Raw genomic sequence first — 17,075 nt, 5'->3', positions numbered from 1 at the left:
TTCTTGCTTCAAAGTATTATCTCGTACCATCACTGTACCATGGTGCCGCCACAATACTTTTTTGTAAGTGTAAGATGAGTTTAATTAGCACAAACAGCAAACCAACAAAACAAATGTTTGCAGAGTTGTGAACTGTTTCTATCTTTTGCGTTTGTGGTCTAAACAGACTCTTCTTCAAGGTTACAGTTCCCCACAAGTAAGTACGGTGATGATGGGTTTGACGATTTTCTCAAGGCTGTTACCTGACAACAAACAGCATTAAGTATGGCAGCTGGAGCAGTACTGAGAGGAAACTGATATATACAATGTGATTGGACAAGCAATTCATCAGCCTGCAGTTACAACAATTAGGTTTCTATCATTTTGTTGAAATGTAAATGAGCGGGGCAGGAAAAAAAATCTTTCTCTGAAATACAGAGAGCCATTTGTACACTTTGGTAAACACTTTGTGTTTAGCCACAGCACTGAAAGTTCAATGTAATTTACAACTTTATTCCCTGCAGAGTTTGATCTGGATCTAGGTTTGATCCGTCTTACAGAAGAATTTCGAGATGCAGCCGCTCAGCTGGGTGGTGACGAGCACATTAAACTACTTGACATTTCTACAATGTGAGTGTTGTTACAACACACAAACACTCACACAGGTTCTGATGGTTGTTTATCTGCTCACAGTGTGCCGATCATTGACTGCGTCAGTACTATTGACCTATTTGGCTTTAATAAGTTTGATCAAGATTAAAATACTTGACACTAATGAGCATGTGTTTTAATCACTGATTCAGATTATGTGGAAATTATTGCATAAAGCATTATCCACCTGTCGCTTAGACTTTGTCACTAATTAACACTGAATGGCATCTTAAATTTCACACATTAGAATTCAGGAGATCATTTCATGATTATATTATGAGATTATGGCAGATGTCTTGTCATATTTGGTTAATGATCCTAAACTAAATTATTGTTTGTGCTGTGACATTACTGAGACAACAGTGTGACATTATATAAAGGAAGATCCATTTTCTAAATATTATGTTGAATTAATATTGTTATATTGTTGGAGAATATAATAATACTGAAAGGTTGGGGAAAAAATGAACCATTTTTAATGTATTGTGTAGTAATAGAATTCAATTCATATGAATGAACATAAAACAGTGAAAACATGTTTATCTCTTCAGCCCCTCATATGACTGGATGCGTAAACTGACTCAGCGAAAGAAACAGGTGAAGAAGGGTAAAGCGTCACTGCTGTTTGATCATCTGGAACCCATTGAGTTGGCCGAACACCTCACCTTCTTAGAGTACAAGTCCATCAGAAGGATATCGGTTAGTGTGCACAGCAGAAATGGAAAAATAGTGTTTCCTTCACCTGGGAAGGCTGGCAGCTGTAGAGGACTTACGTCAGTGAAGATAATGCGTGTGTGTGTGTGTTTGTTTTTGTGATATTGAAAGAAAAAAAGTCTATGCATATGAGAACACACTTTGGTTCACTTATCAGCTCTGCTGATTTTTTCCATCGTCCTGCCTTGTTATTCTTAGCAGCTAACACTCAAGTATGTTTTAGTTAGCAATCATCCTTCCTTTATCCATTCCTCCCTTCTAAACCAGTACTAAACTTTGGGGAAATAATGTGATAGAAGCTCTGGAAAACCATGACATTTAAACGAACGGTTCAGCCAAAAATGTTAATTTCATGAAAATGTACTCACTCTCAGTAGTAGTAGTTTGGACTCTCATTCTAAAGGATCTATGGTTAGCAAGTGATGTAATGCTAAATGCATAAGAGACAAAGAGGGGATTATTCAGGACGAATCGATTCACTAAAATCCCACTTTCCAACCCAAGACTGTTTAAGATGAGCCGATTCACTAGAATGAAACCGATTCACCTCCAACAATACATCAGACTGACCATTTAATTTAGCATGTTTATTCACTGGTTGCAAAAAGAGGCTTGTTACTGGAAAAGTTGTGTTACTTTGAAAACAGCTGAACTACTGTCACATGACTTTGTAGTTGGCAGCAGTGCTGCTTTTAATTTGTTTCTCTCTAAAACTAGTATGAATGTGTCTTTATGTTTATGTTCTCAGTTCACAGATTACCAGAGTTACGTAATTCATGGCTGTCTAGTGGATAACCCCACATTAGAGCGCTCTATCGCTCTGTTTAACGGGATCTCCCAGTGGGTTCAACTGATGGTTCTCAGTAAACTCACCCCTCAGCACAGAGCAGAGGTCATCAACAAATACATCCATGTTGCACAGGTAAGAACATACTGTACATGTATTTTCAGCTTGCCTATAGAAATAGGAATATTCCTAAAGAATTAATATAATATATAATAAAACAGGGGTAATAATAAAACATGTGAAAGAAAATCAAATTACAGGAAATGCAACTTCAAGGTGATGAAACCCATAAAATGATTGAATTACTCATTACGAAGGACTAAGTATGGTAAAAGACCAGTAATCTTGAAAATAAACATGCATTCTGGGTAACACACTAAAGTGACACGCTGTCTGACTGTACCGTTGATTATGCTAATGCGTGACCCTTTACCCAGCAAACCAGTTTCTGTAAGTGCATTCTGAAAACAGCTAGATGACATTTCCAGCCCCTTTGATATGTAAATGTCTGCCAGCGAAAGAGTGCGAGGGAGCCTCCTGCCTGCTCTCCTGCCGCCAGGGGTGTATGAAACGCCTCTATTGTGAAGAGCACCCAGGCATCCCTTCAGTACAAAGCTGGTGCTTTTAGTATCTGTTTTAAGGCCTGCTGGGCATGATCCATGTCAGCTAATAGATGTTAAGTGTCGAGCTGTCGAGTTGCTGGAGCTCAAGTAATAAAGGAGAGCTGTGCTTTTATGAGATCAGCCAGCACTTGTGCAATTATGCTGCAAATGAAAAGCCCTAGATTATATGTGAACTAATGGATCAAATCTATATATCTATATCTATCTATCTATCTATCTATCTATCTATCTGTCTGTCTGTCTGTCTGTCTGTCTGTCTATCTATCTATCCGTCCATCTGTCTATGTATATCTGTCTATCTGTCTGACAGTCTATATATCTCTTCTGTCTCTTTCAGAAACTGCTCCACCTGCAGAACTTTAACACGCTGATGGCTGTGGTCGGGGGTCTGAGTCACAGCTCTATTTCCCGCTTGAAGGAAACTCATTCTCACCTCAGCCCAGAGGTCACCAAGGTGCAAAAGTCATTCCAAAAACAGCTGTTTAGTTTTCTCTAAGAATTGTTAAGAAACTACTCACTCCCTTGTCCGTAAAGTCAAACTGTGATTGGAGGCCATCTCCCAGTGCCGAAGGAGTTCATGTGATGTTGGAAACATTTTATAAGACATAATCTTACAGTGGTCTCAGAAAAGTATAGTTTGTTGTACAAAAAGGTTTTGCTCATTGCAGATGTCACTTGGTTTGATATTTTGTCATATAATGCAAATGAATACATTTTAGGTTTAATTTAAGTGTCATTTCAGGCCCCTGTATATGAGAAATGCACTAACAAGGAAAAAAGCGAGTGGTCGGACGTGTGATATCTAGAACATTTAACAGAAAGAGGTGATTAATTTCAGTAACTGTCATTTTCTATGCTATTGACAGATCTGGAATGAAATGACAGAGCTGGTTTCGTCAAAAGGCAATTACTGTGCTTACCGCAAAGCCTTCAGTGAAAGCGAAGGGTTTAAGATCCCAATCCTAGGTGTTCACCTGAAGGACCTGATCGCCGTGCACGTGGTCTTCCCGGACTGGGTGGAGGATGGGAAAGTGAACATCGTGAAGATGCAGCAGCTGTATCTCACCTTTAATGAGCTGGTGTCCCTGCAGAGCGCTGTGGCTCAGGTGGACCCCAACATGGACCTGATCTACCTGCTCACTGTGGGTTCTGCTCGCATGTCTCTGGTCATAGATCTCCACATTCAATCAAAGTCTCACCGCAGCACTGAATCACAGTGGTTTTGTCCACTTAGGGAAATTATTGGCTTTAATTTTATTTTATGTCTTTTTTTGTAAAGCTGTCCTTGGATCTGTACTACACAGAGGATGAAATATATGAGCTGTCCCTGCTTAGAGAACCCCGTAACCCCAAATCTCAGGTAAGATGACAGTACGGCCCATGCGTGCTCTGCTCATTCACTACTGTTCAGAAATTCATACTCTTTTTTTATTTTTTATTATTAATTGAATACTTTTATTTAGCAAGGATGCGTTAAATTGATCAGAAGTGACAGTAAAGACATATATAATGTTACAAAATGATTTGCATTGAAAAATAATTGCTTTTTTTTTTTTAATCCTTTGAATTGCAGTGTTATGACTCATAGCCACTAATTCAACATGTTTTGGTCATTTAATTTAACATTTTCATAAGATTATCCTGTCTTATACTGTAACCCATTTGATATTGTGTTCACAACTGTAATCGATTTCTTCCTCTCTCTTAAGGAATTTCTGCTGGAAAGGGTCTCTTTTGTAAAAATCAGCGCAGAACAGAATTGATTTCATAACATCCATGTTTTTTCTGCAGCCCACGTCACCCACAATGCCCAACAAACCTCTGGCTCCACTGGACTGGGCCTCTGGGGTCACCACCAAACCAGATCCCTCAGTGGTCAACAAACACATCAGGAAAGTTGTGGATGTAAGATGTTGTCAGCATCAATACTCACAGACATTTATGATATTGATAAAACCAGAATATTATGATTATGTCAAGCCTATTTCTAATTTCCTGAATGGTTCAATCAGATTAATTTGATTATATGGTATATTATATCAATGCACATTTTTTATGCCACATACAGAGAACAGTCCAGTCATTTAACAGATGTGTGTATTTAGCTTTTGCTCATTGCAACACATTCACTAAACTTATGTATTCCTGTTATTCATTGCATGTGAAGTCTGTCTTTCGTAACTACGACCACGACCATGACGGATACATATCTCAGGAAGACTTTGAGAGTATCGCTGCAAATTTCCCTTTCCTCGATTCCTTCTGCGTGCTTGATAAAGACCAGTAAGTAGGAAAAGCGTGTGAAATGTGTGATTCTTGTAACAGGCCCCTGCAGTGCCAAACTGCTAATAGTGTTTGTTGGTGAGAGCAGCTCATAGTCTGTGTTGATGATCCTTTATAAGCCTGGGCAGAGATTCAGAAGCGCTCGATGATATTGGAAGGGACGCATTTTCAGTACATCATCTCATTTCTGACAGGGTCAATTTAGTGTGTCTGGAAATTCCACAAAGGGTTCTTCTCAACCATGCTAAACTCGTAAGCATGTTTAATCGCTGTAAATGGAGCAGAGCATCATGGCATGCCGACAAAACAACACCCATGATGTAATATTTAAACAACAATAATACATTTTTGAACAGCATTTAAGTGCAGTGTTTTTTGCGTTTTGGGAAAATACGGCAAATATTTACGCCTGATGCTTTCTGTACCACTGGATGAATGCATAAAAGATGATTTATGTATTTATTTTTAATGATCAGAGAAAATGCATCATGTGTAATGCATCATTAGTCACTTCAGGCCATGCAGCTGCTCAGTGTGGGTTACCTGCTGCACTGTCAAAAGGCTGAAGGTCATATCTCCCGGGGAAGGATGCACAGCATCAGGCATGCACAGACTCTCTCACACACTCAGAAATTCCCCAGGCGTCCTCTGTGGTTCATTTTAGCAGTTCAGCGCTCAAACCGCATTACTGGCATGTGACTGCATGCATTTCTCATGAGCTCTTGCACTCACACTAACGGTTCTATTCAGATATCGTACCTGTTTTGACACAGGAAGCAAAGAAATACTGCTTTATGAGCTGGAGGATATCATGATGATCTCTCTCTTTTTGTGCAGGGATGGATTGATCAGTAAGGATGAGATGATTGCGTATTTCCTGCGTGCCAACCCGCTGCTGCAGTGTAAGATGGGGCCTGGATTTATTCACAACTTCCAGGAGATGACTTACCTGAAGCCAACGTTCTGTGTACACTGCGCTGGATTTGTAAGAGCTGATTTTATTTGGCTCATAAAGAGCTACTAAATTTACTTTCCATTCACATCAGCACAACTGGTAATGTATTTTGGGAGATTTCTGCAGTGCAGTACTTATGCAGAGATAATCTCTGGGACTGAAGTTCAGTAGAAGTCTTCTGAGGGCTTCAGCACTGCGTGTGTATGTGTGTGTGCAAACAAGAATACCTAGCAAGACCTGAGTTTACCACAACATCACTGAATCGATGCAGACAGTGTTTAAAGGTTAAATCCGACCTTAAAACCACAGTGTCTAGCTGTTTCTCACTCCCAAGATTTCTGGCTAGTTAAGTTAAACATTTTATTGCTATTCTTCTCATTACAGGCCAAGTGGCTGACCATTAAAAATAATGAAATGCACTACCATTCGTAAGTTTGGGGTCAGTCACATTTTTATTTTTCTTAAAGAAATGTAATACTTTTATTTAGCAAGAATGCTTTAAATTGATCAAAAGTGACAGTAAAGACATTTCTAGTGTTACAAACAATTTCTATTTCATATAAATGCTGTTCTTTTTTATTACTTTCTATTCATCGCTGTTTCTACAAAAATAATAAGCAGCTGTTTTTAACGTTAATAATAGGAAATGTTTCTTGAGCATTGAATCAGCATATTAGAATGATTTCTGACGGATCATGTGACACTGAAGACTGGAGCAATGGCGGCTGAAAAATTCTACTTTGCTATCACTTGAATACATAACAATTTTAATATATGAAAATAGAAACTTAAGTTGTAATTATATTTCACAATATAACTGTTTCGACTGCATATTTGATTAAAGCAGCCTTGATGAGCATAAGAGACTTCTTTCTAAAACATTAAAAAGTAAAAGTATTACCGACCCCAAACTTTTCAACAAGAAGAAATTGAGGATGTTTTTGGATTATTTAACAAAACATAAAACCACTGGATTTTTTTTATTTTTTTTTATATAGAACAGAAGTTATGTACAAAATGATGTCTTTCCTAGTAAATGCAGCACATTTCCTGTTGCCACTGAACTAAATATTCAGGGCTGATGAACTATAGAGTGAGTGTATACACTACAGTGAGTCTTTAGGTATAGTCACTGCTGCTCAAATCGTTCTGTATTTACACAGATGGTTAGACAGGAATCCGCTGAGTTAACACACACATTCTTTTAAACAGACTTTCAGACACGCACACACACACACACACACACACAGATCCACCTTGTCACACTGTATTGCACAGGAAGGGTGTAATGTGTGGAAGTATCCTGTTTATTATTCATAGGTCTGTGTACAGAAAACCATAAACTCAAACAGCATGAACCTGCTGCTTCTGTCCCCAATTTATATTTACTTACATGCTTCTCTCTCTCCATTTTGTTGTCTTCATGCCCTTCCTTTTCACCCCGTGGTCGGTCCATGTTTTCAGCTCTGGGGAATTATTAAACAAGGATACAAGTGCAAAGGTAAAAAATAAATAAATAGGGCAAATCACAGTAGATGTTGATGCTTGAGGAGTGCACTAATCTTGTAAATTCATTACTAGTTTCTTTTCTCGGTAACACTTTCTATGAAGCCCGTATTTATAATACATTATAAGGGTATTCTTAAGGCATTATAATGAATGCATAATGCATTATAAAAAAACGTATAATATATCAACTCATGAATAATCATAACAACAATTATAATACATCATAATATTGTGTTATAAATCATCATACTCTTAAAAGCTATAACCACAAATAAGTAAATATTATAATATATTAAAACTGTTCTTATGAATATTCATGAGATGATACAACATATTATAAGTTTTTTTTATAATGCATTATGCATTCATTATAATGCCTTACGAATACCTTTATAATGTATTATAAATACGGGTTTCATAGAAAGTGTTACCCTTTTCTCTGTTTATTTAGTTGATATTAGTGGCTTATTAGATATCCTGTTTATCACATTTACAAAAAGAATATAAATTGGTCCCATGCATGTGTGCGTAATATTTTAGTAAATACATTTTTTAAACTTTTTTATTGTATACAATTGTCATCTATATATCCAGGTAAATGCACACTTTCTGCTGTTTGTTTTCAGACTGTGGTGTGAACTGCCATAAACAGTGTCGTGAGCTACTGGTTTTGGCGTGTCGACGTCTCCCTCGGTCCACATCACTGGGCAATGTGTCTCCTGGAGTGCTCACACACAGCTCTTTACCCAGCAGCCCCAACCTGCCCACCTGTAAAGGTGAAAATACACCTGTACAGTACATCACCATCTGCTTATCTCCGAGTAAAACAGGGTGAAATGCATAGATGAGTGTGATCTCTCTCTCTCTCTCTCAAGCACACACAAACATACACTTAACATTGAAAATAGCTGTATCGTCTTTTCTACATCCATTTTTTTATTAAAATCATTTAATGTGAAAGTTAGTATCATCATATGGTTTCACTGAAAAAAAAACGACTATTTGCCAGTCATTGATTAAACATAAATCAAGATATATTATTTGCAAACAAGTTCCCGATTCCCTTTGCTAACATTCTCTTGTCCTGTTACTGCACAGATGATGATGAGGTGTTTACGTTCCCTGCTGTATCGCCATTGTCAGGCTCTGACCTGGAGGGAAAGTCCATCACCCTGATGACCGGTTCAGCTCAGCGCATCTCAGTGCGGCTCCAGAGAGCCACCACCAGTCAGGCCACGCAGACAGAACCCCTGTGGTCCGAAAATGGCTGGGTGGCCATTGCAGACAGCGGGTCACACACCTTCCCCAAAATGAGGTACAGGCCACACCGCAAAGCATCCAAGAGCAAAGGCTTTGCTCGCTGGGAGAACGACACACAGAGTTCGGCAGCGACGAGGAACAGCAGGAACTCACATGAGCACAGCGAAGATTCACAGCAGAATGGACTCGCACAACAGCATATGAACAGAACTAGGACCTCTGAGGTACGATTGAGCGGAAAGCATCTCATTTGAATTCTGAAGAAATTATCCTGTAACTATTTTTAAAGCTGCAGTGTGTTGTCCTCAGATTTGTTTGAGCAGGAAGACCTTGTGTATCCCACGAACCAACCAAACCACTTGTTTCACTGTCTTTTAATTCCTACATCCCTTCCTGCCTCTCTCATGGCCCTGAAACAGGTTTTTATGAAACTTTGCTCAACCATTGCCATGGAAACGCCAAGGTTCCACAGTCTGGCCCCTTCTCTCGTCGCTCTAGAGATAATCTTCATCAGAGGTCGCAGAGTCATGAGCACCACAGCACTCATGCTGATGGGCCTAAATATGGAGTAGCACTAACCTGAGTAGGGCTCTAGGCTGTTATTTTAGGACCTGGCAGACACTTTGTTTTGGGTTAAAACACAGAGCATATGTCTGACCAGGATTGTGTTGCTGTGTTTGTTAAATTCAGATCTCTATGTCATTTGTAGAACAGGCTTTAAAAAGGCAGGGTCACTTGACACACAGGGATTATACTGTTGTTGCACCTGTCAGTGTTACAATGCAGAATTGTTTTTTAGGTGATCAGCTCATGAATATTCATGTTTAAGTAACTTAAACATTTTTAATCTTTTTAGGTGGAAATATAAAACCACAATACTTCAATCAAACTATTTTTTTAATAATAATTATCATCATAATTATAATCATTTATTTTTATGTTCCAGATGTGGATTTATTTTCATTAAAACTAACAAATTTCTTACAGAAAAAAAAAAGAATTACACTACCATTCAAAAGTTTGGGGTAAGTTTTTTTTATGTTTTTGAAAGAAATATATTTTGCTCATCAAGGATGCATTTATTTGGTAAAAACTACAATAAAAACATTTATATTGTGAAATAGTTACAATATCAAATTAATTATTTCTATTTAATATATACTATATTTAAAATATGTTTTATAAATATATAATAAATATAAATGTATAAATAAATATAAATATTTACATGATAATATATTTTAAAATGTAATTCATTCTTATTATGGTAAAGCTGAATGTTGCTGTTTAATATTATTGTGGAAACCATGACATTTGTGTCAAGATTGTTTAATAAATAGAATTTCAAAAGAACAGTAATGATTTTGTAAATAAAAATCTTTTGTCTTTTGATCAATTTAATGCATCCTTGCTGAATAAAAGTTTTTTTTTTTTTTTTTTTTTTTTTTTTTTTTTTTTTTTTTTTTTTTTTTTTTTTTTTTTTTTTTTTTTTTTTTTTTTTTTTTTTAATCCTCAGACTTTTGAATTGTAGTGTACACTGATGGACATATTTGCCAGACAATATAAAACAAAAATCTAAGATTTTAAACATTTAAGAAAGTTTATTTTCTAGTGATTGAAGAAACACCTTTTTTTCAATTTTCTTAAGAAAATTTTAATTTTCCAGGGTGTTGCTATATGGTTGCTAAGGTGTTCTGAGCAGTTTTAGCATGTTGCTGTACAGTTACTAGAGTGTTCAGAGTTTGCTTACTTCCCCCAAAAATCCCAAATGCATACTGAAATTGTCCTGAGCAGGCAGCACTGATTATTTTCCTTAAACAAATAAGTCATGTGTCCTCATGATCTTCCACTGTGTGTTTTCAGATCAGCTGACTTGACTGCTCTGTGGGCCCATGCAGGACACCCTGGAGCCTGTCAGGACCATGGCCCAGAGGGCTGTCCGCTCTAGGGGGCGTGCTGGGGTGCCTCATGCCTCCAGTGGATCAGGAATAGGGCCACTATTTCTACAGCCACAGTAAAAGAGGTGCGGCAGGCAACCCGCTGACTGAACTGGGGGAAGAGTTGCATCAAAGGAAAGGTCTCGGACTAAACAGAGAGTGACTGCACTGTGCTGTCCTGTAACAGACAGGTTGGAAACCTTACAGAATCACTGGAAGCTGACGTGACGGATACATCAGCGTGAATACTCAGCATGAAGAGTATTCAAGGTATGCCGTTTCTGCTGATTTTCGTTCTCCAAAAGCACTACTCAGAAAGGACACACTGGATGTGAAGGTTATATTCAGGCTGTCTAAAGTCGTAAGTGGAGCTGGCACATGTAACGGAGGGAAAGATGAAGATGAACTCATGTATGATAGAACATTAAAACACTAACTTCATTTATGTGTTACCAAGCAACACATTATGATCTGAAGTGGAAGGTACGTCGAGTTTTAAAACCCTTTACCCCAAATATAATTATAAAAACCACCTACACTCTTTCAAAGATTATTTCTCTAATGTTTTGCACCATAGTTGTGTCTCCTGTGCTTGAGAAAAGGCGGACAAGAGTCCATGAAGTAACCTCTGACCTTATGCATCATTACATCAACACTGCTTAGCAACATTGATAGCTATGTAAGGTCGAAAATTATCTTTATATATACATGAATTCAAAGACTTCAATTCTGCTGACACAGGTGTGCCGTCGACCAGGTGTTTTATATGGCCTCTGTTGCTAAGCGCCAGACGAGTCCATCGATAGTCTGTCGCCAGGGCAACACAGTGTCCTTCAGCACCATATGTTCTGAAATAAGTTTGACACCCAAACATCTCAGCTTAGTTAGAGCCCGACAGGCTGAGATGGGACAAGCCTCATACGATAAATTTTGCAGACTGTGTGTGTGTGTGAGAGAGAGAGAGAGAGTCAGAAACCACACAGGTGGATCAACAGATCAACAAAGACAAACAGTGATTATAGTGAGTCTTTGAGCCTATAGGATTAGATGCTCTTCTGGCACCACAATTGCAGATTTAAAGAGACAGTTGCCCAAAAATGAGCATTCTGTCATTTACTCACACTCATGGCTTTCGTAACTAAAATGAGTTTATTTCTTGTATTTATTTTGGAAAACAAAAGGATTTTCATACAATGAAAGTGAATGGTGACCATGTCTGTCAGGCAAAATTTTCAGTGAATATCAGATTAAATTTCAGTTTACTCATCTAAAAAAAAATCTATTGAAGGCTTATGAAGACTTGGCATGAGTCGTATGGACAAATATGGTGTTTTTGTCTTGTTGTTGGTTCCCATTCACTTTCATTGTATAGAATATAGCATCTGAAAAGAAGTCTTCACAAAAGAAAGTCATTTGGTTTGAAACAAAATGCAAGGAATTAAATGATTACAGAATTAATGTTAGATGCCAGTGGCTCATGTGAATGATATCCTGAAGCAGTTGAGAACCATATCTGTCATCTGAAGCCTTGATGATGAGTAGTGCTGAAAGCACTTACCTGTTGCCAGAAAAGTTGCCAGAGTATTATTCTAATGCTGTGCTAATGATTCTGCTCTCATCTGTTTGTCTGATAAAATGATGCATGTGTATCTGTAGTGCTAGTTAGCATTCAAATAGTCAGAGATCAGAAGAGAGGTGTTAAAGGCATATGCTAAATTTAATATATTTTGATTTGATGTAGCATATAAAGCATACTACTTAAAGGGATAGTTCACCCAAAGATTCTGTCATCGTTTAATCACCTTACAACATTTTGAGTAATCTTTTTTTTTTTCTCCATACAATGAAAGTTAATGGATACCAAGACTATTTACTTTTTTTATTTGCTACTATTATTATTTTTAGCTCTTTTCAGATATCATTTTTGGCTTAACTATCCCTTTAAAGTGAATAATTTAAGCATGACTTTCAGAGCCTTAGAGTAGCAGAACCTCCTGTGGGATATTTCTAATACATCTGTTGTCTTTCACTTATTGATAAGAATTACTGCGAAATCGTTGTAATGATCATTCAAGCACACGTTATTTGACTTATGAGCAGCAGCAGCAGCCATATTAACACATTTTCTTGTGCAAACATCTTTACGTAATATAAGGTTTGCAAAATCAAGGGATGTGTATTGAAAAACTGATGACTCTTGCCACTTCTGGGCCATCAGATGATATGGCCAATAATTAATGCTGTAAAATGATCAACCTTGTCATTGCTGTATTGATTATAGTCTAATGAATGTTCTGGTTGATGCCAGGTCTACATGAGGAAAAGGTGTACATTTACTACATTTTGAACATCAAACATACAAACATGTTTATTGCCAAGGTTCTCGCTGCACTTATTTTTCCCCACTAAATTTCTGAGCTTCACTATATAAAATAAAAAGAGCAATCCAATTATTATTAGGTTTTTACCAATGCTGAAATAAGGTTGTGTGCAGTGAGCAGGTCATCTCAGCATCTCAGGGTTGCCAGTGAAAATAAGCTTGACCCATAAAACCGATTATTAAACAACAAGGGACTTTTACCATCTTGGACTGAAATATTTGGAGACCATTTATGTAACTTTAGCTGGAAAACAAAAGTATTATATTAAAAGTATTTATAGTGTATTTTTGAAGACAAAATATCTGAACATCGATATGAACTTAGTCTGCTTTAACTAGAATGAGCGTAATAACTGAATGTCATCTGTAGAAATGTCTTTGATTCCTTCATTGCACTTGCTGTTCATGGAAAACATCAATAAACACTACCCTAAAACAGACTAATCGCAACTATTCAAAACTGTCTTTGGCTTTAAAAAAATTCTAGTTTGTGTTTAATGTTTCCTAATGACTGGTTTAAACTGTGATTAAGTGACCTTGAATGTTGAGAAATGTTTAGGATTTGCCCCATTTTGCAGGTATAAAACTAAAATAAATTGCTGTCTATCGCCCTCATGTGGCCACTGTATTTCTAAGCATGTCACGACCACACTGCATCTTAGGAATCTGCATAATTTCTGTAGAATTCTTGTATTTAATTTAGTTGTTTTTGTCACTGTAAATGCTGATATTTTATTATTATATTATATTAAAGAAAATGAAAGAAATTGTCATCATTTGAAATTCATCAGTTTTCTGTGATTAAATTTTTTTTTTTAATAAAATACACAAAAAAATTGAGCTTTATGGTTTATTTAATCATTCAAAAACCTTTACACATTGTAAAGGTGAACTGTACCATTCTTTCCCAAAACAGCAAAAAGCTCCAATCATGTCAATCAATCAATCTCAGGGTTTCCACACAGTCAGTAAATGAACATTCACACGAGAGCATGACCCTTACTCATATGTTAACAAAATCTCACTGAGAGAGATGAGAAAAAAAAGAAAAAAAAATTTTAATGTGCTGATCATTGAAATTACAGCTTGGACATTGAGAACTAATGATGTTAAAGTAACATTTCCCTAAATAAAACTAGATTAACAAAAGTTTGATTAACTTCCTAGTATAAGGCTTCGTCAGATTGTCGGGGCAGCGAGATCAGGCAGTAGACTGGACCGATGTCAATCATCAATGAGGAAGGAAGAAGAAAAACCCAGCAACACAAAGTTCATCCTAGTTTTTTGGCAACCCAAGCACGCACTTCCAAATAACTGAAGTAGTTTAAATGGTCTGCCTGAAGCAGAACCATTTAAACCAACCGTACACATGCAGAAGCACATTGTTCATTCAGAGGAGATCTCTGTAAAGCAGACTCCACAGGCACCATGTGAATGATGAGATGCAATGCCTATCCGCTCATTCAGAGGCCTGTGTCTCTCTCGGTCTCCTACCCTCAGAGAATTGTGGGTCCTCTTTGAAGCTGTAGATCGCAGTAACCGTCTCTTTTCAGCTAGTAAATTGTCTTCCCTGGCCAAAGCCGGCCTGGTTATACTGATGCCCACCTTGCTGAAAGAATTGCTCAAATTGCCCTCCTTGGTTAAAATTCTGCCCACCTCTTCCACCCCATCCTCCTCCCTGCCCACTGCCTCTTCCTCTTCCTCCTCCTCCTCTACCCCCACGCCCGCCCCTTCCTCCTCTCTCCTGGTGTCGTCCTCCATCTTGATAGTAGCCTTCGTGCTGGTAACTCCCACCTCCGCCCTGATATCCTCCTCCTGGGTACCCTGGTCCTTGCTGGCCTCCTCCTCGATATCCACTGTCCTGGTAATGGCCCTGGTATCCACCTCCGCCAGAGCCATCCTGCCAGTTCCCCTGAGCTTTACCTCCACGGTGGTCTCCTCTCCCACCTCTGCCGCCACCTCCTCTCTCATGTCCTCCACGGCCGCCTTGCTGATCATAGCCACCTCTTCCACCACCTCTTCCTCCGCCACCACCAGAGTAGTACTGTCCTCCACTGCCCCCTTGTGGACCATCTTGCCGTTTCAGCCACGTGGGCATCTCTGGAGGTGGGGCTTCGATCTCATTGGGTCTTCCTCCTCGATCAGGAACACGACCCATCAGGACCTAATAAACAAGAATAATAAATTCACTGGTCCACCACTACTTTTTTTTTTTTTTTTGAAAGAAACATTAAATGTGACAGTAAAGACTTTTACATTTTTACAAAAATATCTATTTCAAATAAATGCTGTTCTTTTGAACGTTCTATTCTTCAAAGAATGCATCAGTTTCCACAAAAATATTAAGCTTTGACATTGATAATGGTGTTTTTTTTTAAACACTAAATCAGCATATTAGAATGATTTCTGAAGTATCATGTGACACTGCTGAAAATTCAGCTGTGGAAGAAATTACATTTAAATATATATTTAAATATAAAGCAGTTATTTTCAAGTGTAATATTTCACAATATTACTGTTTTTACTTTAGTTTTGATAAAATAAATGCAGCCTTAGTGAGCATAAGAGACTTCCTTCAAAAACATTTGAAAATCTTACCAACCCCTAACTTCTGAAACAGTGCGGCAACAATTAAAAATTACATACAATTTTAAAGAATGTGAAAATACATTCAAAATGAACCCACCTTGTTAATGGCACAGGCTGTTTTCTCCCTGATGTGACCACTGCTGGTTCTCAAGATCTTTGATAAATCTTCTCTAGCAGCAAACAGGTGAGCCACAGACACTCTGGTTTTAGTGGCCAGCACCACACGAAGAGGCTGGTACACTTTCGTAAGTCTATCAACATGTGTCTGTATAGAATTACAAGTAATAGAATTACTGTATAGAATCACATTTTTATTCATTCTTTTAGTTTAATCAGTGTAAACTTCTTGTTTTATGCTATATGTAAAGTAAAAGAGAGATTCTTGTACCTTGGCTCTTTCCGACCAGCCAAAAGACTGCACCGTCACATCCAGTCGTTTTAGCAACATCTTTCTTCTGACTTCATACTCATTCACAAGTGCTTGATTTATTGCTTCAATTTTCTCCTGGGGGTAAAAAAAGAGACACACTTCCAATTAAAATGGGCAATTTAACTCGGTGTTCAAATTTAAAATGGTTAGTTTAGTGTTTTTAGAAGATAAAAATCTAAATCAGAGCTTACCCAATGTACAGGGCCCAGTGGTTTCTTCAGTAGAGGTTCTCCTATATGAGATGGAGGGACCTTGGACAAAGCTTCCTTCAGCTGTGGGAAAAAATGCATTTGATTAGAACCTACTGGCTTACTGTACAAACAAACAATGACTCTCATTCACCAATTAACATGCACATGCATTCTTATATGAACAGAAAATAATTTAATGCAATATTACATCAGCTTCACAACAGGTGCATCATTCTAATGTTGATTAATCTGGATTCGTCTAAATGGAATGTGTAACTGCAGTTAATAATTAGAATTGGCTCTAAATAGGATTGTAAATAAAAACATATTAAGAAATCTTGACTTGGAAGTGTAAAACAGTTTAACTGTTTCAACTAATACTATTAAACATTTTTCATTAATTGAAATAAAGCTGAAACCAAATAAATAAAATAAATAAATCAGATGAAAAACCTAAAAATCATGTTTCCTTACTAACTGAAATAAAATAAGTTTAAGATGATGTACTAAGCTTAAAAATATAGCTAAATAATATTTTTGTAAATAAAACTAAAATAAAAAGATATTAAAGGGATAGTTCACCCAAAAATGAAAATTAGTCCATTATTTACTCACCCTCAAGCCATCCTAGGCATATATGACTTCCCTCTTTCAGATGAATCCAATCGGAGTTATATTACAACCCTCTACGCACACCTTGGCAATATAATCGCCATTGGCTAGTAAATTTTTTTGTTTACTCGCCAGACTGATATACTATTTTACACACACACACACACACACACAC

General features: G+C 37.4%; 2 protein-coding genes across 2 annotated transcripts in view; one reads left to right on the top strand and one right to left on the bottom strand.

The window, feature by feature from the left end:
• LOC107755973 (ras guanyl-releasing protein 3-like) overlaps window positions 1-11,831 on the top strand; it is a 34,040-nt gene extending 22,209 nt beyond the window's left edge. The window contains 13 exon segments of the mRNA XM_016572937.1: window positions 472-609; window positions 1,182-1,329; window positions 2,093-2,266; window positions 3,092-3,208; window positions 3,621-3,896; window positions 4,034-4,114; window positions 4,546-4,659; window positions 4,922-5,037; window positions 5,875-6,022; window positions 7,457-7,493; window positions 8,128-8,277; window positions 8,600-8,985; window positions 10,625-11,831. Coding sequence (XP_016428423.1) covers window positions 472-609; window positions 1,182-1,329; window positions 2,093-2,266; window positions 3,092-3,208; window positions 3,621-3,896; window positions 4,034-4,114; window positions 4,546-4,659; window positions 4,922-5,037; window positions 5,875-6,022; window positions 7,457-7,493; window positions 8,128-8,277; window positions 8,600-8,985; window positions 10,625-10,633 — 1,894 coding nt within the window. The 3' untranslated portion in view covers window positions 10,634-11,831.
• Window positions 11,832-13,805: 1,974 nt separating this feature from the next.
• The window catches only part of LOC107755972 (protein FAM98A-like), a 6,156-nt gene continuing 2,886 nt past the window's right edge, over window positions 13,806-17,075 (bottom strand). Inside the window, exons 5-8 of the mRNA XM_016572936.1 lie at window positions 16,289-16,369; window positions 16,056-16,172; window positions 15,765-15,932; window positions 13,806-15,242 (exon numbers count right to left, since the gene is read on the bottom strand). Coding sequence (XP_016428422.1) covers window positions 14,628-15,242; window positions 15,765-15,932; window positions 16,056-16,172; window positions 16,289-16,369 — 981 coding nt within the window. The 3' untranslated portion in view covers window positions 13,806-14,627. The remainder of the gene's footprint in view (window positions 15,243-15,764; window positions 15,933-16,055; window positions 16,173-16,288; window positions 16,370-17,075) is intronic.

This window comes from Sinocyclocheilus rhinocerous, unplaced genomic scaffold, assembly GCF_001515625.1.
Source record: "Sinocyclocheilus rhinocerous isolate Xijiao unplaced genomic scaffold, SAMN03320098_v1.1 scaffold1764, whole genome shotgun sequence".
Lineage (NCBI taxonomy): Eukaryota > Metazoa > Chordata > Actinopteri > Cypriniformes > Cyprinidae > Sinocyclocheilus > Sinocyclocheilus rhinocerous.
The sequence above is the reverse complement of the archived record's forward strand: the minus strand, read 5'-3'. Positions and strand labels throughout refer to the sequence as shown.